The 20,620-nt window shown below is 42.9% G+C and overlaps 1 protein-coding gene and 1 pseudogene across 1 annotated transcript; both read right to left on the minus strand.

Annotated features, from left to right (window-relative positions):
• Positions 1-230: 230 nt before the first annotated feature.
• XBP1 (X-box binding protein 1) lies at positions 231-5,206 on the minus strand. Its single transcript, XM_024767954.1, is given in 7 exon segments — positions 231-1,573; positions 1,879-1,962; positions 1,965-2,024; positions 2,878-3,006; positions 3,802-3,898; positions 4,996-5,167; positions 5,170-5,206. Coding segments are annotated over 7 exon segments (1,137 nt in total). The 3' UTR covers positions 231-1,015.
• A 4,812-nt stretch (positions 5,207-10,018) lies between these two features.
• LOC112415181 (thioredoxin domain-containing protein 17 pseudogene) lies at positions 10,019-10,634 on the minus strand (annotated as a pseudogene).
• Positions 10,635-20,620: the final 9,986 nt, after the last annotated feature.

Genomic DNA, 20,620 nt, shown 5'->3' on the forward strand with positions numbered 1-20,620 from the left:
AAATAAGTGGTAATTTATGCCCAGGGTTACCCAGCTGAACTGGTGGCAGAGTTGAACCCAGGGAGTTTGAGTCTAGAAAATCCTCTTAATCTCTATAATAATAGCAAAAGTATTGATATTTAATGGCATGTCCTTCTCTAACATGTTAATAGCAAAAGTTGTTAAGTGTTCTAGCTCTGCCATTTACTAGCTGTAATACTGGTCAATTAGGCTGAAGAAACTGTCTCAAATATAGTAACTGCTCAGTGTTTACTTCAGGAAGCCAGGAATTGAAGCAGGCAGTAATTACGGGGGGAAAGCCTTCAGTCACTTTAAAAAGTGGCATGCTCACTGAAGTGGGATAAATCACTACCATGGCAAACAGTGAAAACCGAGAGAGAATAAGACTTGAGGTTCAAGAAGGAATCAAAGAACAAAGACACTGCATTGTACTTTTTAACTGCACAGGTAGTTTTAAATAAATGGAGAAAGCACCTTCCAAAAGTTACACTAGCAGGGAAAGATTCCATCAAGCATTTACATAGTAAATTTCTATTTTACAAAAGATTCTTGATCTTTACTTGAACTGTACATGATGAGGGAAAAGGAGCCCCCTCAGGTAGGTGTTCTCTCTGCTTGCAGAAGCAAACTAAAGGACCTAAGATCAGAGGCAAGCCTGGGATGCCAAGATGGGTAAAGAGAAATGATAAAGGGCCATTCATTAATTCCATGTCTAAGACACTTTTCTAGTGATGCTTACGTAAATACTTCAGGGCAAACCACTGCCCTTAAGATAAAGGTACAACCTCAGAATCTCTAATTCTGGATTATAGTAATGTATCTGTGTACCCTGGACTGCTGAATGTCAAAAGACAATACTTGGGGTGACCTATGAGGTTTGAACAAATACTTTATAGAGGAATTCTCTAGGACCATACACCCTCTACTTTGGCTTTTTGAATGAAGCACAGGCTTCTGTGCTATATCTTCCAGCAGTGTAATAGTCAAGAAAAGGGCATCAGTATTGGATCACTCCTTAGACACTAATCAGCTGGGGAAAGAGTTCACTGGCAAAAGTGTCCTCCCAGGAATGGTCTACACCAAGCAGAGAGGACATGTCACTCAAGGGAGAAGGGGAACCCTCATAGCTACAGTCACTATAAGCATCCAGTAGGTAGGAAGATGGCTTCAGGCAGTGGCTGGTTGAAAGCAGATCTGAGATACCCAGCTCTGGAATGAAGTCATCTTCTACAAGTTCTTCCTTCACTGAGACAGTGAATTCAGGGTGATCTTTCTCTGAGGGACTGGAAGGTGCTTCCTCAATTTTCACTACCACATTAGCTTGGCTCTCTGTCTCAGAGGGTATCTCTAAGACTAGGGGCTTTGTATATATGTGGTCAAAACGAATCAGTTCATTAATGGCTTCCAGCTTGGCTGATGACGTCCCCAGGGATGGAGAGGGGGGTGCGGGTAAGGAACTGGGTCCTTCTGGGTCGACTTCTGGGAGCTGCTCCAGGCTGGCAGACTCTGGAGAGGGACATCTGAAGAACATAACTGGGTCCAAGTTGAACAAAATGCCCAACAGGATATCAGACTGTAAAAGGAAAATTAAATGGAGTTCAACTATTAGAATGCACTGAGAATCTACCTTAGTGCTAGGTTCCAAAATGTAAATTAATCATTAGGCTATAGGATGACCTCCAGGACCCACCAGACCCATTTATCTATACTCCACTCCATGTCCTAAACCACCTGGAAATAGGAAGGTAGTTAATGTTCACCTCCAACTCAACCGAAACTACCTTCTCTGCCCTCATATGTCTGGTTAGGAATGTCAGGCATCAAACAAATGGAATTAAATAGTTATACACCTCTTTAGTAAACCTGAATAAGCCCTACCTCAGAGTCTGAAGAGTCAACACCGTCAGAATCCATGGGGAGATGTTCTGGAGGGGTGACAACTGGGCCTGCACCTGCTGCAGAGGTGCACGTAGTCTGAGTGCTGCGGACTCAGCAGACCCGGCCACCGGCCTCACTCCATTCCCCTGGAAGGAAAGACCAAAGTGAATGAACAGCTCCAACACCTGAGAGTCCCCAGGGAAATACTTGCCAGGAAGCTGTGATTCTTGACTTTCAAGAAAGCTAGAAAACTATTCTTTAGAGCTGAAACATTTCCCTTAAACCTTTGTTATTTCCATTTTCTCGAGCCCTCCTCAAGAAGAGATAAGAAAAGGAAGGTAAGACTAACTTCATTGTGATTTTCTGTACAATGAAACATTTTTCTTCCCCAAGCAAAGATTCAGGCAGGACCAATATTCCTTTTTTTTTTTTTTTCAGGACCAATATTCTTAAATAATATCTTACTTATATTCTCAATAAGAATAACGTTCCTAGTAATAAAGTTCTATAGTGAATTTCAGCCCAGAATCTTTTTGGATAGTAATTTTTTAAAAAGTTTGTCCTGAACATTATCTTCTGAGTAGAACTGCCCTACTGTCAACCTTAGACCACTTAAGTATTATCACTGAATTTGCCATGATTCGTAAATTAAAACCCATACATCACTCTTCTATCAGAAAGGTGTCACTATCACAATGAATCCCTTCTCTTCTCAATCATATTCATCAAAGAACCACTATAATTTCAGTAGCATTCAAAGTCAGGTTTGACTGGCTCTCTTATCCTGGTTCTCCTTAATGTTGGCATGGTAGATATATCTTGTCGACTACTGGCATTTGTTAGTACTTGCTCTTGGAGAGTCATGTAACTTATTTTAATTATTAGGACTTAGTACTATTCACTACACTCTTGAAAAATGAATAAGTATCATTAAAGAAAGAGGTCATGTCACTTAAAACCATTTCTCACATATGGCACCAAATAAAGGACATGACTTACTTTGGTCTCTGCCTCCTCTTCAGTCACTAGGGCATCCATCCCCAAGCGCTGTCTCAATTCCTGGTTCTCAACTATGAGGCCATGAGTTTTCTCTCGTAAAAGCTGATTTTCTAGCAAAAGTTTTTGGTTCTGGAAGAAAGTTCAGAAGAGGCTATTAAGACATCTAATTCTTTCACTTAAGAATCCACCTGACAGCGTTTCACTACAGTAGGTTTCCTTTCCTTCTCCCGGGTCTTTTGGAAAACTCTATGCTTACGAAGTTGTTCACAGTGGGTATTAGAAGGCAAGGTTATAATTACAAAAAAAAAGCTATTTAGGAAGTGCCATCTCACGGGGTCACATATAACACAATGCCCCCAACTACTAATAGAGACTTCAACAAAGAGTGACTTGTGGCTTTAATTTAGATATGACGTTTAAAAAAATCCTATCTTGAACTGGTGGGTAATAATAAAAGTGGTAGTGGTGGACTGTAAAATCAACATGTTAAAAAAAAAAAGAACACCACAAATAATGCTTATGTATTCAAGATGTGTAACTGGCAACAATTTAAGTTTAGGTAACAAGTAGACCCTAGAAGGGGAAGGGAACCGTTAGTGGACTTTTGGATAAGCCAGAAAAGGTCTCAAGTTTAAGCAATGATTACCTATCTGCTTTTACTAATTTTTTAGTACTGATAAAACATTGTTGTAATTCACCAGCTTTGAGATAGAGCTAGCACCAAATGCCAAGAGGGTCAATCATTTCTGTTCTCATCAAGCTTCACCACTTAACCAACTACCTATCTACCCTAACTTAGATTAACTAAAAGTTTAACTTTTAATTATATGTCCAATTGTATTCTAAAGGAGATGAAGCAACCATTAACCAAGGGAAAGATATACAATGGATAAAAGATACGAGTTTGGCCTTAAGTATTTTTACCTCTTCTTCCAAATCTACCACTTGTTGCTCCAGCTCACTCATTCGAGCTTTCTTTCGGTCTCTGGCAGTCTGAGCGGCTACTCTGTTTTTCAGTTTCCTGAGAACAGAAAGAGATATACCACACTGAGTCATCTCAAACCTTATTTATATCTTTATTTGAAAACTTGGCCACCTGGTGCTTTCATTTTAATTTACAGAATAAGGTAAACTAATGGTAAAATACACTTCAGGCTCCTCCCCTCAAGAAAACAAAACCAAAAAAAAAAAAAATATCAGCCTTCTGTGGATCTAGCTTGAAGATCTACTTTACTCTCCCCCATACTGAGTCATCCACCTCCGTCTCATCCCTGGCCACAGCACAAAAGCTGGACACAAATATTATTCACCTTGCATCATAAGATATTTCCTCCTCCCCTTTCTACTCCCCCGTTGCTTCCTGACTCCAATCCCCTCAAACAGGATCCAACCTGGACTGATTAAATCTAGTAAAGGCTGCAATCGCGCTAGAACATAAACCCTCCCTCCCTAAACCCAACTCAAAAGAGGGAGAGGCTGATGCGACTTTCGCCCTGGTGCTGAAAGCCTAGGACCGTGTCTACTCCAGGAGGCACTTCATAAATCACAAAAAGCACAATGATCATAAGAGAACTAACATTTACGGAGAAGTACTAGGCATTTCTCAATCTCCCCAGCAGCCTGATGAAGCAGATACCATTTTAAGGATGCAGAGGCTGAGTTTGACTAGTGAGCCTTACAGCGCTCCCAGCCCCCTTCAACAGCTGACATTTCCGTTCCGTGCGCCTCCAAAAAAAGTAGGTTAACCAATTGGCTTCATGTCACAGCCCAAGTTCAGAAAAGCTGACCACGGGTTTGTGGTCACAGCTAGAGGGCCTGGAACCCAGGTACCCTGATACCCAGCTCTGGTTATCTCTAATGAGATAGAAAAGAAGTAAATAAAAAAGGCCTGCGCAGCTCTGGACTCCACCCAGCGCGGTGGATCTGCTAGTCCAGACTTCCTGCCCCGCCCCGCGCCACGCTGGCACCGGACTGGCCCAGCCACCAACGCCTGAGCGCTGCGGACGGTCAGCGCGGCCCCAGGTCCCGGTCTCGCCTTCGAATTCGGTCCCAGCCTTCGAATTCGGTCCCAGACCCCAGGCCCTCGCCCTCCGGCTCCGCGCCTCGACCCTCGCCCACCTCCGCAGCGCCTTCTCCTCGGGGCTCAGGTGCGTGAGGCGCTGTCGTTTGCGCGCCTGGGGCGGCCCCCCGCTCGCCGCCTCCGGGCTGGCCCCTCGCTGGCCCGGCACCATGACCGGCAGAGCCCGGCCGACCGGGGCTCCGGCGGCGGCGGCGGCGGCGGCGGGAATGCCCCGGCGGCCGGGCTCTGTGCGGCTGCCACCACCACCATAGCCGGAGCGTGTCTACGCCAGTACGCGTCCCCGCCGCCCAGCGGGCCTGTTCCGCCGCGCCCAGCCTTTCAACGATCGTGGCCCTCCGCGATTGGCCAGCGCCGAGTGACGCAGGCCTATCTTGGCTCCCATTGGTCTGGCCAATCCTGAGGGGGTGGGGCCAGGGCGTCCAGCGTGGCGGCCGCTGTGCAGGGCATTTTTCGCCGGGGTGACCGGTAGGCGTAGCTCGGCGCTGGGAGGCTGTGGGGCACGGGAGGGCCGGGTCTAGGGAAGCCCCGTGCTCGTGAGGAAGGGTCCGGAGCCAGGCGGAGTTTCCTCAATAAATGGAATTTCTCCCCTAGGCTGACGCAGAGTTTAATTCCAAACTGAGAGATTTCCAGACCAATTTTTACGGAGACTAACAGATTTTTACCCGCCCCTGACAGAATTGTATCTTGTGCACCACTTAGGGCCCGGAGCTGAGCAGAAAATCGAAAGACCAGCGCGAATCGGGGCTTGGGTTAGAAAAAAGCCTGCAAAGAAATTCCGTGAAATAAGTCTTTAGGGAATGAGATCGCGCGTTTTAAAACTAGGTTTAACTCATAGTGAATGCTTAATAAACCTTACGTGGTGTTCTCTCAGAGTGGCGGGAATACGTGTAATTTCATTTTTCTTTGCATCTCTAAACTTTCTGCTATGAGCGTACATTATTATGAAATGAAAAAATGGCATGTATAAGACATGAGGGGAGGTTCAGGGCTCTTGCCCGCGTGTTGCGGCGCAAAAGGGCGGGGTGGGAGGAAGGGGGACTTGTGAAAGAGGGGCCTCCGAACGGTAGCTAGGGACCAGTTTAGACACAGGAATATTAAAATGGAGAAACCCGAGGGAAACATCCCACACGGGCATTTTCACTTTTTTGAAGCAAATTACAAAATGTTAAGTTCCCTAGAATTACAAAGCAATACGTTCTTTAATAAGTAGTTACTGCTTCCTCAATGCTCAGCACTGCTCTAGGTTCTAGGGATGCAGAGATGAGTAAATCTCGTAGCTGGTGGTTGGAAGATATGCAAAAAGTGAAAAGATAGAACCCTTCCAGGTAATTCTTCGGTGTTACTAAGTCAGGTTAGCTCTTCAATTATATTTTGGTGGGGAGAAAACAGTATGGGAAGAAGGAATGAATGAAAGCAATTCAGTCTTTCAATATATAGGCCCTTTCAAGGGCATAGTTTACGTCATTCCCAGGACTGGACTGTGAGCCTCCTAGTATTTTCTTCTCCAAATTGGCAGAGTAAATCAATGACTTTGTTTAAACTGAGCTGGCCCAGCTCAGGCCATCCTGAACACAGGCTGCTTCTGTGGACTGGGAAAGAGGTGGGGGCTAATCAGAGACCAGGACAAAACAGCCTGCCTCCTTTTTAACTCCCATCAGCCTTGAGCTAGCTGGGTCCTAAAGTGCCTGCAGGGGTGAGAGACTCACTACTGGCCCTGGGACCTTTGGGGAGAATTCTTCAGAATACCTTCTGGTTGAGACCTACTCGTTCCTGTTAAAGGACCTTGGAAAGCTGTAAGAGGTTCTGAGAAAAGTCATGTAATTGTCATGCAGTCTTTAAGTTAATATTTGTGAATGCCAAAAGAATGTCTGGCACTGTGTAAGAAATCTCAGGGAAACTAGAAGAAATTTAAATCATTTAGACATAAAAAGAAAATGCATGAGGCCTCTATTAGTCCATCATGGTGTAAATGAGTAACCATAAGGAGAAGGTACAAGATGCTGGGGCAGAGGAGAAAAAGCCAGTGGATTGCATTTTAGTCTTGGTTAATTGGGTAGAAATGGAATGTTGAAATTGACTCCCCCAGCTTTGTTTTCAAGGCTTTCATCTTTTTGATAAACATGTTAAATCATACTGAAAAACAGTAATTGGACCCAGTGCAGATTGCTGTCTGTGGAATCGTGAACACTCGTGTCCAAACCTTTGAACAGTTTTATATCCTCTCTGTAACACTTCTTTGATAATTCTTGCATCAGATGCCAGTAATATTTTAAAACAGTTACTAGGCACTTGTGATAAGAGCTATAAAATGTATAAAATACAAAGTTCTTAGTCTTTGTGAAATGCAAGAAACAGTAGAACATTAAGTCTAAATAAGTAAAAGAACTACACCAAACCCAGTAGCAATCTGAAACTAAAATTCGAGAGCTGATCTCTAATATGGTAGCCACTGACCACAGGTGGCTATTGATTCTTTTTCCTACCTGTCTTTTTCACAGTCTCCATTCTAGCACTCTTCACTCACATCACTCACGCTTAATCTTCCCAAGGTGCACTGCCCTGAGGTAGAAAAATCTCTGGGGCTTCGAACAAATAGACCAGTCAAGCTATTGGTGATGAGATTGAAAAAGGAAATGACCCTCATCACTGAGTATCAATCCCTTTCCAACTCCATTGGTTCTAATTCCTTGTTTTCAACAAAATTGATGGAAGATAAGATTGAGTTGTCAGCTGGGACTGGAATACAATAATTTTTAATAATAGGTCATTATGTGACTTGGCTTCTAACTTAAAAGATGTTCAAACAATTGAAGGACATCGTTATAACAAAATGCCTTCCTTCCCCATCCATTTAGTTATACGAACAATGTTTTGGGGCACTTTTTTTAATTAAAAAAAGGAATAAAATTAAGGCTGAATCCTGCCTCACTATAGCAATAAGTATTATTAATCCACTGATACATGGTGCAAAGATACATTTCCAATATTTTACTCTCTATGTTTAATAATTATCAAAATTTGGAATATTTGTTGTTTTGATAAACTTTGTAAAATTTGTACTGATTTTAATTGTTATGGTAGCTCCATGTAGAATAATTTTTTATGGTTTGAAAAAGCTTTAAAATATTTAAATGTGTATATTTTTATGCAAGGTAGCCTATTGGGTAATCAATAGTAGACTTTTAAACATAAAACTATATTACATTGAGATAAAAGTCTGTAAGGAAAGTAGAATGGAAATATAACTTAAGAAAGATAAATAAGGGAAGTTTTCTGGTTCTTAATAAAGAGCTTGTTGATTTTTTTTTAACTTTTGATTTTGATATAATTTCAAACTTACAGAAAAGATGCAAGAATTGTACAAAGAGTTCCGGCAGACTCTTCACCCAGACTTTTTTTTTTTTTTTTTTTTTGGCTGCATTGGGTCTTCGTTGCTGCACGTGGGCTTTCTCTAGTTGCGGTGAGCAGGGGCTACTCATCGTTGCAGTGCGTGGGCTTGTCATTGAGGTGGCTTCTCTCGTTGCGGAGCACGGGCTCTAGGCACGCAGGCTTCAGTAGTTGTGGCATGTGGGCTCAGTAGTTGTGGCGCCCGGGCTTAGTTGCTGTGTGGCCTGTGGGACCTTCCTGGACCAGGGCTTGAACATGTGTCCCCTGCATTGGTAGGTAGATTCTTAACCACTGCCTCCAGGGAAGCCCACCCAGACTTTTTTTTTTTTTTTCCCGGTACGCGGGCCTCTCACTGTTGCGGTCTCTCCCGTTGCGGAGCACAAGCTCCGGACGCGCAGGCTCAGCGGCCATGGCCCACGGGCCCAGCCGCTCCGCGGCATGTGGGATCCTCCCAGACCGGGGCACGAACCCGTGTCCCCTGCATCGGCAGGCAGACTCTCAACCACTGCGCCACAAGGGAAGCCCCAGACTTTTTGCTAAGACTCACCAGTTAACTTTTTACTGTGTTTGCCTTATCAGTCTCTGTATGTATGTGTGTGTATCTCATATATGTATATATATATAGTCACCGTGTATCTCATATATTATATATATATTCACAATTTTTTTCTGAACTATTTATGAATAAGTTTCAGTTTTGATGCCCCATTACTCCTAAATACTTCAGCACGTGTTTCCTAAAACCAAGGCATATTCTCATAGAGGCAGTGCAACCATCAAAATCAGGAAATTAGCATATGTAGAGATACAGTATCACTATCTAATCCCCAAACTCCATTCAAATTTCTCTGATTCTTCTAATAATGTCCTTTAAGGGAACCCTCCTACACTGTTGGTGAGATTTTAAATTGTTACGGCCACTATGAAGAACAGTGTGGAGGTTCCTTAAAAAAGTAAAAATAGAGCTACCATATGATTCTGTAATCCAACTCCTGGACATATATTTGGAAAAGATGAAAACTCTAATTCAAAAAGATACATGCACCCCGATGTTCATAGCAGCACTATTTACAATAGCCAAGGCATGGAAGCAACCTGAATGTTCACTGACATTTGAATAGATAAAGATGTGGTATATATATATACATATACAATGGAATAGTACTCAGCCATAAAAAAGAATGAAATATTGCCATTTGTAGCAATATGGATGGACATAGAGAATATTATATTAAGTGAAGTAAGAGAAAGACAAATATTATATGCTATCACATATATGCAGAATCTAAAAAATAATACAAATGAATTTATTTACAAAACAGAAACAGACTCACAGACATAGAAAACAAACTTAAGGTTACCAAAGAGAAGGGCAGGGGAGGGATAAATTAGGAGTATGGGATTAACAGATGCACACTACAATATATAAAATAGACAACAAGGATTTACTGTATAGCATAGGGAGCTATATTCAATATCTTGTAATAACCTACAAGGGAAAAGAATCTGGATATATATATATATAACTAAATCACTTGGCTGTACACCTGAAACTAACACAATGTTGTAAATCAACTATAGGTCAATATAAATAAATAAATAGGTACACAAATACTGTCCTTTAAAGTCCAGGATCTGTTCCAAGATCAAGCATTGCATATGGTGTTTATCATGCTCTTTAGTGTCCTTCAACTGGGAACAGTTCCTCAGTCCTTACACGTCTTTCTTTTTTTCATCATCATTTATTTACTTATTGCTAACATGAATTCAAAGCGAGTATGCAGATTCTCTTATTCTAGAGCAAATCAGGAAATAAAGACACAAGTGCCATCATCAAATCTTAATCTTCAGAGAACAACATCCCCACGAGGTTGGCCTGAAGACACTCAGATTCTACCAGTTTTTGAGGTGTTCCATACTTAAGTAGTGTAGGCACTGCAGTTAATTCCAACTTTTTCCTGAAGTCATTATTTGGATCTTTCCAATAAGGTTTTTCTCCTCCTTGGCAGTAGATAAACACTCATCCTTCACCAGCATGCTTCAGCCCCTCTCGTACGACTCGTTCAGCCTGCACGCAGTCGGGGCATCAGCTTTTGACTTCAGCGTCCTTAAAACCAGAAAAATAGGCGAAAACGGTCTTGCCACTCCGAAAACGGTGCTGCTCCACCACCTGCGTGAATTCCTCGTAGCCAGACACACTCACCTCTTCGTAGCGGGCCATCGAGAGAGCGTGCCATCGGAACGCTGGAGGTGTCGGGTTCCGCCACTGCTGGGAGAGGCTCCATGCAGGGTGGGGCCTCATGTCTTTTCTTTCTTTCTTTTTTTTAATAAATTTATTTATTTATTTACTTATTTTTGGCTGTGTTGCGTCTTTGTTGCTGTGCACGGGCTTCAATAGTTGTGGCACGTGGGCTCAGTAGTGGTGGCTCATGGGCTCTAGAGCACAGGCTCAGTAGTTGTGGCGCACGGGGCTTAGTTGCTCCGCAGCATGTGGCATCTTCCCAGACCAGGGCTTGAACCCGTGTCCCCTGCATTGGCAGGTGGATTCTTAACCACTACGCCACTAGGGAAGCCTGCCTCATGTCTTTTCTGATGTTGACATTTTTGAAATGTATGGGTCAATTATTTTGTAGAATGACCCTCAGTGTGGGTTTGTCTGATGTGACCTCATGATTTATGTGTTTGGGGCAGGAATACCACACAGTGATGCTGTTTTCTTCTCGGTGCATGATATCAGGAGGCAGGAGATGTCAATTGGTCCCATAACCAGTGATATTAACTTTTGCCAATTGGTTAAGATGCTGTCTCCTAAAGTTAATTAGTAGCTCTTGTACTTATTAATAATACCTATTTTGACACTGGGGTGTCATTGCTTCTAGGTTGTCTCAGTGGATAAAACTAGGAAATAATATTTGTATATATATGTGTATACATACCCACATAAAAAGATATAGAAATATATAGATGTTTGTATGTCTATACCTATTTTTATATCGATCTATCTTATATATTAAAAACTCATGAGTGCACACCGATAACTCCAACTCCAATTCAACACCAAAGGGTTTGTTCTAGACTTCCCTCTTTTCATGATTTTAACTCTGTTCTCTGACAATAAGGAAACAGATGCCTATTAAATGCTCATGTATACAAATGTATGTAATTAATCTATTGGCAATGGCTGGTTGAATCCTTGGCCCCAGAATATGCAAACCTCCTCACCCCAGCCAGCTATTCTTGGCCAAATCCTTGACTCATTTCCAAATGTGTGATGATGGATGGCAAATAACTGTGGTATTTCGATTCCATTGAACACAGCTAAAAGAGTGATACAAAAGTTTTACTTTAAAATGTCAATACTCTCAGCTGCATTAGAAATGACATCCATTGCAACGAATATTTAAGCTTATCATGAGAAATTGTAGATGTTTAAAATGTGGGGTGTATTTAAAATGTGGTATCTAGTTTTACTACATTATTTTAGGGACCATGTGAACAAAAAAGTTTTAAGACCATTGTAGCAGAAGAATAGAACCAAACCATTTGGAGAGAGAAACAGAGGACAGAAGTGAGCCAGTGAGCCAGTGAGAGACAGAGAACAACAATCATTCCAAAACATATAAGAAAAGAGGAAAACACAAGAAACATGGTAAGGAGAAAACATGAAATAACATGGTAGGAACACGTCCAAATATATAAATAATCAAAAATAAATATGAATGGATTATATTCCCTTTGTAAAAGAAGGAGGCTCTGGTTTAAGTGAAAAATCCAAATTCCAGCTATATGCTGTTTATAGGAAATACACATAAAACAAAACAGCATAAGAATGGAAAATGGCTCACCAGGCAAATGTATGTAGAAAACAAGCATATGGAGCAACATTTGTATCAGACAAAATAGAATTTAAAACAAAAGCATTTAAAAAGCACAAAGAAGGGTGTTTCATGTTGACTAAAGGCACAAGTTATGAGTCATGCATTTTATAAACATAGTAGCATAATTTTGAAATGTATAAAACAAAAACTGAAAATAAATGGTGAAATTGACAGATCCACAGTCACAGCGGGAGACGAATACACCTCACTCAGAATCAACCAATAGAGCAGACAGGAAAGATGTGAATAGCACAATTAACAAATATGATCTCACAGAGAACTTTCCTCTCCACCAGGAACATGTGAAACATTCACAACATTTGATGTCATTTTACTCTTGCAGAGTGAGATTGATCTTTGTGTTTCAGGGTTTAGAAATGGAATTGTTTCCAAGTTTTAGCTTTTATGAATACAGCTGCTGTGAGCACTTGTGTACAAGTCTTTGTGTGAAAAAAATCTTTGTATTTTCATTTCTCTTGGGTAAATATTCAATACCCATTGGGGAAACTGCGGGGTCACGAGGTAGGTGTATGTTCAACATTTTTAGAAACTGCCAGCTTCCCGAAGTGGTTTTATCATTCGACATTTCCACCAGCAACACAAGGCGTTCTTAGACTACTATAACAGATTGTTATTTAACTCTTTCATTATTACCCAACTTTTCATTTGTTTCTGTTGCTATGTTTTTTTTCCAACTGGATTTTGAAAAGCTCATTAGAAACAGAAGCAAGCGTTATACTCCTTTGTGTTTAGTATAGTGCTGACCACACATTAGACATTCAATAAATATATTTTTAAATGATTATTAAACTGTTAGGTTGTCTGCAATATGCTTTAAAAGACAGAACATCTTTTAAATTACTCTGACAGACTGCTACATAATACCATTTTCTTGAAAGCAGAATTCAACACAAGGTTGGTCTATCTTGGACTTATTACTAAAGCCTGGAATGTGCTCATTTTAAAGCACTAAGGCAATATTTCTAGTTACTTACATGGTGTCTATTCTACTTTCTTATTAAAAATAATAATAATAATGTTTGTTCGGGGTGCCTAGCTGAAAACACTCAGCTTCCGGATTCCCTTGAAATTATGAGTAGCTGTGGAATAAAGTTCAGGCCAATGTATAAGTGGAAGTTCTAGGCAGAGAGAATTCCAGGAAAGCTTGTTAAATGGAGAAGACTCTACTGGGATGCCTTTCACCTTTTTCCTGTTGCCCCTTTCCCCCAGGCAATGCTTCTTCTTGCCTGGAATGCTGATGAAAGTTCAAAAGGTTGCGACAGTTCAGCAGCCAACTTGCAAGCATGAGGAAGGAAGCCACAAGCTAAGGATGTCAGAGGGGAAAGACAGAGGAGTCTGGGTTCCTGATGGCATCATGGAGTGACCATCAGGCCCTGACCTAGCTCTAGACTGCCCACTTCCAGATCCCAAGTTACATGACAACTAGAAATATCATGGTGGCTGGGTTTTTATTACATGCCATACAACACAATCCTCACTTTTACAGGCACTTACCATACTGCCCTAAGTTAGATTCTCCAAATACCGTCTTTGTTTTTCTCATGAACAGGCTACTAGTATGGCTGAGGAACTAGTATGCTTAAGTATGGCATCAGGAAGTGGGTGGATCCCAAGGACATAATTTTTATCAGTGGCACTTTCCTCTGACACCAGGAAAAGAGATGAGTCACTTAGCATTAGCATCACTATTTTGTGGCCAGAAAAATTGAGGATCAAAGGGACAAAATAATCATCTTAAGGCTGTAGATTACTTTTCCAGCTTAACTATCTGTCCCGCACTTCAGTCCTACTGTTTTCCTGGAATGCCCTTTTCCTCTCTCTGTTTACACCATAGTTTCTCAACCTCAGCATTACTGACATTTGGGGCTGGACAATTCTTTGTTGTGGGGTGAGGGCTGTCCTGTGCATTGTAAATTTTACTAGCACCCCAGGTCCTACTCACAAGATGCCAGGAGCACCCCCCACTCTTCCCAGTTATGACAACCAAAACTGTCTCTGGACATTGTCAAATATCCCTGAGAGCCAAGACCTCCCCCAGCTGAGATCCACTGCTCTAAACTGTGTCAAACATCACCCTTCTGTGCACCTGCACAGACTTCCAGCAACACACCTGTGATACTTGGCAGTATAATCCACCTGTCTTGATCTCCACATTAGACTGTGAGCTCCCTGAAGGCAGGGACTGCATCTGGCTCATCTTTGTAATCCCCCTGCTCATCTACTAAATAGATTTTTAAATGGTCCAGGAGAAGAATGGGAACAGATTTCAGGAATCCTGGCTCCTTGATGCCATGATTTTGACACTCACTCTTAAAGACTCGTATGTCCCACGCCTTTGCTTGGTGTCATATTTTACAGGCTCCCACGCTGTAGTCAAGATTCTAGCAGGAAAGCGCTACATTGCTCATTGTTCTAAACACAAGTTAAATGGAAATGGAAAGCAAAAATTGTAAGACAGGGGCTTCCCTGGTGGCGCAGTGGTTGAGAATCTGCTCTGCCAATGCAGGGGACCAGGTTCGAGCCCTGGTCTGGGAAGATCCCACATGCTGCGGAGCAACTGGGCCCGTGAGCCACAGCTACTGAGCCTGTGCGTCTGGAGCCTGTGCTCCGCAACAAGAGAGGCCGCGACAGTGAGAGGCCCGCGCACCGCGATGAAGAGTGGTCCCCGCTCGCCGGAACTAGAGAAAGCCCTCGCACAGAAATGAAGACCCATCACAGATAAATAAATAAATTTATTTTTTTTAAAAAAATTGTAAGACAACTTTTCATACTCTCACAAGGAGAAATGAAAAACCCTTAAACGATAGGGGAACGAGCAAAGGTCTATATATACTATTTTTGTTTCCTTAATGGAATCAAAGTTGCATCTTAATCTTGCAAAAAGTGCTATGTACACCCCTCACCCAGTTCCGATTTCCCCTGATGTTGTCCTTTTACACGACCATGGTACATTTGTCACAACTAAGAAACCGACCTGGATGCACAGGGATTCAGTACCCTCGAGAGATGGATGAAGTCTTTTGGTTTGCTAGGACTAGTGATTCTAGTGCTTTTAATTTCATGACTGTTTTCAAAGGCAGACGTTTTTGAACCGTTTAAGTAACGTTGAGACGCCAAATGCGTGGGCAGGAAATCCTCCTGGTGGTGTTGGCGGATGTTTCCTTCAATCCTGCGGCTGCCCATCCCTTTCTGGAGAAGAGTTGCAACACTTCTTGAAGTTCATTTGTGTGTATTAGGGTTCTAAGAAATTCAGTACTCCTTTGGCTTCCACAAAACGCTGTAGTTCATCTGCTCGGTAGATTAAACAGAGCCTAAAAGGGCACAGCAGCAAAAGGAGAAGGTTCGTTTGAAAAGTGAAAAGATATTGCACTTGGCATTGACCCAGAGCAGTAAATGGCTCAACATTTGATTTTGTCTCCTTAAAGAAAGCACAAACTCTCCATTGTCGGTACCTTTATTGACACCAAGGTTCAGAGGTGGCAAGAGAAGCAAGTTTTATCTTACTTGAAAGAAGTTTAAGTGCTGTAGGCCCCATTAGTACTAAGAGAATAAACATCAGTTCACCGGCTTTGAACTTTTTTTAATAAACTTTTTTTTTTTTTGGTGTAATTCTATATTGACAGAAAAGTTGCAAGGCCGGTACAGAGAATTCCCATATGCTACCAACCCCCAACCTGGTTCTAGTTTCCCCTAACATTATCAGCCTACACTACCATCGGTACATTTGTCAAAACTCAGAAACCAACACTGACACTGTGCTATTAACTAAACTCTAGACTTTATTTGGATTTCAACAGTTTCTCTCTTAAAGTCTGTTTTCCGTTCCAGGATCCTGCCTTGGTTTTGATTACTTAGCTTCTGTATGGAACATCTATTTTTGCAAAATGTTTCATGACTAATTTCAGTAAATGATATTTGTTTGAAGTGCTGGATTTACTCAAGTGCAACCTTCCCAGACACATACGTACCCTGAGGCTCTAACTCCAAAATAACAGCAACTGAATCCCTCCCCCACTGGTGAGGTGGCCTTGCCTTTAGGTGATGCTGTGAGGTTTTTCATGACCTGGCTTGTAGGAGACTAGATTTCCTGAGAATGGCCCAGGGACTCTCAACATTAAAAAAAAAAAATCCTCTCTTTTATTTATACTGACTTTGTACATCTGATATTCCTGTGGGGAAAGACAGCAAGCTGTACATATTCTGTTGTCTCATAAACTTTTTCTTTTTTCATGACAACATCCAGGATTTATGTGATTCCAAGAGTCAGCTGGGTAAAATATAGATGAAACTCTGGTTTGTTGATTAAAGGAGATACGAGAAGAGAAAAGCTTTGAGAGCGGAGGAGTAGAATTATGGTTGCCTCTGAGAATACTGGGACAGAGACCATCCATCTTCCATTTCCAGACACTGTAAGAACAGTCCTTACAACCTGGGTGCTGGGAGCCTGGGCTTGTGACACAGATGGATAGACATCAGGCAGGTTTTCGGCTCTAACATGCACTAGTTAGGGAACCTTGGATAAGTTACTTAACCCCTCTGAGCCTCAGTTTCCCTGTCAGAAAAATGAGAATCAAGAGTTGACCAAGATAATATATTAAACACAGTTCATGACACAGAGAAAGCACACCATGCATGTAAAGAATTATTGTTACCGAGGGCCATCCACCTTAATGCCGAGTACCATTCCCACAATCTTCCTAGTTTCCCATTAATCTCATCCTTTCTTCTGTCTTTTGATATTTGGCAGCCAGGAAGTTTGACAGGTCCCAGAAGGTTAAGTAGAACAATGGTGGGTCCAAATCTTTAAAATATGTCTGAGTATAAAATTTGATCACTGGTCACAAGCAGGGACAGGGTCCATGAAGCAGGAGATGTGTCATAGCAATGGACACCAGGTGAGTTTTCGCCAGCTGCTCCCTCCCCCAACAAGAGAACAAAATGCCCACTTGATTCCTGGGTGGACTGGACCTGGCCATGGGCTGCTGATGACCAGCTCTGTCAGTGTGACCTAGGACACCATTCCCAGCAGAGGGCAGCAAACATTTCCTGGGTACACAGACCCCTGACCTCTGGTGAGATTCCGGGGCAGGGTCTGGATGACACCATCCCTGGGGGTGGGGGACTTGAGCTGCTCTTCACAGAACAGGTGAGCCAGCCTGCAGGATCTGGGAAAGAAGAGGTTGAATCTCCAATTTAAAAAAGGAAATGTTGTTTCCTACTGAACACAATCGTTTTCTGTTTGGAAATGAGTGGTAATTTCCAGCCTAGAGTTCTGGAATTACAGTTTATTATAGTCCTGAGCACCCACAACGTGCTCCCAAAAGCCCTTGTCATGGTCTGTGCCAGAGGTGGGGGACCGACCACTAAACTTGAACAGGACGGTGGAGGTTAGTGCTTGACTCTGCTGGGTGGCCTGGAATAAACCATGAACCTCTTCAAGAGTTTTTTTTTTTTTTGAGTGGTTCTGAAGAACCTAGGGACAGGACAGGAATAAAGACGTAGACGTAAAGAATGGACTTGAGGACACAGGGAGGGGGAAGTGTAAGCTGGGACGAAGTGAGGGAGTGGCATGGACATATATACACTACCAAATGTAAAATAGCTAGCTAGTGGGAAGCAGCCGCATAGCACAGGGAGATCAGCTGGGTGCTTTGTGACCCCCTAGAGGGGTGGGATAGGGAGGGGGGGAGGGAGACGCAAGAGGGAGGAGATATGGGGATATATGTATATGTATAGCTGATTCATTTTGTTATACAGCAGAAACTAACACACCATTGTAAAGCAATTATACTCTAATAAAGATGTTAAAAAAAAAGAGTTATTTTTTTTTTCCATTGTTGTTTGTTTTACTAGAAAAGACAGGAGTGTGCATGAAAGCAACCTAGCAGGGTGCCTGCAACACAGGAAGGAGTTTCTTGCATTTAGTTCCAGGCTCCAGAGCAAAGGCAGCCCATCCCAGCCTGAGCCTCTTCACTTCACTTGGGAGGCCCTGACTTGGTATCTGAAGGAGGATGACAGCAGCAGAGACAACCCCCTGTTTGAACTCCCCCTGCCCACAAATGGCCTCTTTGGTGCCCGGGAACAAAGTGCAGGTGACCAGAGTGCCCACCCACCAGCCTTAGACCCCCATCCAGGGCAGCACTGTCCAGGGACAGGTGCATCCACTGAAGGAACGAACACAGATTCTCCGACATCCCAAAGATACATACTGGGGGACAGGAGTCCTCTAGAGTCACTTTCCAGGTGACCAGGTGACTTTATAACGCAAAGGGCCTGTGAGTCTGACTTTTTCTTACCTTCTGGAACAGAGAAAGGGGGTGAGAAGATAGCGGCCCTGGGTACAGCTTTGAATGGGAATAAACATTTCTCAATTGAGGTGTTTCATCAGTGTCTTGAAAAGTCAAATTTGTTCAGGCTTGCAGGAAATGGATTGTCTAAGTGTCACTTTAAAAATTTGGTGGGGGGGAATTGAAAACAGTTTTCTAAAGGGACTCCCCTACTCTTGATCAGCAAATGTCCCCCACCCCTCCAGGAACCAGGACAAGAGAGAGCAGTTTGTACTGACTTGAGGTTCTCCTGAAAATTTCCACCCTTTGCCTGTACTCAAACATTTGCATTCAAGGATTTTTAAAATTTATGTGTCCACGTGCAATAAACTGATATTTCCAACATCATGATCAGAACCACAGCCAGAAAACCTTGATTTGGGGTCATTCATTCATCCCGAAAGCTGTGCCACCTTTATCTTCTCTCGGGGAGCAGAATCTAGAAGAGGAGAAAGATAATAAGTAATTCTAAGGTAGTATAACTGTAACCAGCCCTTAGGAGTGGTACCGAGGAGCGAGGACCTAACTCTGTAGGGCCATCCGGGAAGGCCTCATAGAGGAGGCAATATTCGTGAGAGCCTTGAAGGATGAGTAGGAGTTTGCATAGGATTTAGCTTTACTTTTTCCCTTGCCACTTCTCCCTGCTAGAGCTAGATGCCACCTGGACCCTGAGCTAGAATCTCAAGAAAGCAGTAATGGTTCACCTGGGGCTAAAAAAGACCTGAAACTAACACAACATACATGTATTCAACCTTTGACACCTGCTACTATTCCTGAGACTAAGTGGATAAGAAGATCCTTCCGGATTTCTGTATACTTATTTCAACTCTCCTGGGACATCCTTTGTCCCTTTCCTACTCTCATCCTTAGTCTCCTTCAAGACTTCCTTGGTATTTTTGTTTTAACCAACAACTTTTCTTTAAAAATGGAGGCAGGAGTGAGAGAGAGAGAGAGGATTCCCTCCCATCCTCCCCACCCTTCCCTTGTTTGGCTTTAAATTCTGCCCAGTCACTCTCTCCCTGGTTCCTTGTTGTGCTTCTCTCCTTAAAGGAGTCAGAAGGGACTTCTGGGTGTCTGAGCTCAGGCAGTGCTGTCTCTGCCGAGCCCCAGGGACGGGTTACCTCTCGGGGTCAGGAACCCGGTGGGAACCCGGGGTCCTAGGACCGGAGGCTGTGCCCCCCATCCCCTGCAGCTCGCCTCACTTTGTACAATGAGGTAGCTGACCTTTTCCATTTCATCTTGTTCTTTTTTCTCTGCACCCCACTTGGTTTGGCAACCATGAATCAACCTGTTTCCTCCTTGGCATTTCTTACGTGTATCCCACTGAAATTAAAAACTCAAAAGGAAGAGGCCTCATAGACCTTGAAACGTTCAGCTTACTTTCTGGCCTTGGCCGCTGGCTTGACTGGTCCCACCTGCTCTCCTGGGAGAGTGGGCAGCTGACGAAATCCAGAGGCCTCGAAACCTCCCTTAGAGTAAGTGTTCTTGTTTGCACATCCTGGTTCAAAAGCCGGAACCGCTGGTTGGAAATCAATCAGGGAGTAAAGTTACTGAATTAGTGGATCTGCTTCAAGCTTCAGGCAGTGGCCTTCCTGAGAAAGGCAGAATCTGCATGTTTCTTTCACAGATTAAAACCTCCCTTGTTTGTTTACTCTCTACTTCTGAAAGTTCTTGAAATGCTTTTCCAGGAAGAAGCCAGGTAATGGGACATCGGGAAAATAAAGAACAGTAAGCCTTGTTTGTATCCTCCTTACTCCCTTTATTTTCAAAGGAACCAACATGAGGATGTGTGAAATAAGTTAGTATTAGGAACATTAGCTAATGAGTACAGGACGTGAGCCAGGAACTGTGCAGAGCCCTTGGCATCTACTCTTTAATTTCTGCAAGGTAGGAATTGGCTCATTTTCTCAGAAGAGGAAGGAGTTAAGCCCAAGGTCATGTGGTAGAACTGGGATTCAAACTTAGATCCCTGTGACTTCGGAGATTGTCCGGTTTCCTGGAGGTTGCACGGGCATGGAAAGAACCCAGGCCTGGCCTATTGCTTTTAGGAC

The sequence above is a fragment of the Neophocaena asiaeorientalis genome, unplaced genomic scaffold, assembly GCF_003031525.2.
Source record: "Neophocaena asiaeorientalis asiaeorientalis breed wild unplaced genomic scaffold, Neophocaena_asiaeorientalis_V1.1 scaffold828, whole genome shotgun sequence".
Taxonomy (NCBI): Eukaryota; Metazoa; Chordata; class Mammalia; order Artiodactyla; family Phocoenidae; genus Neophocaena; species Neophocaena asiaeorientalis.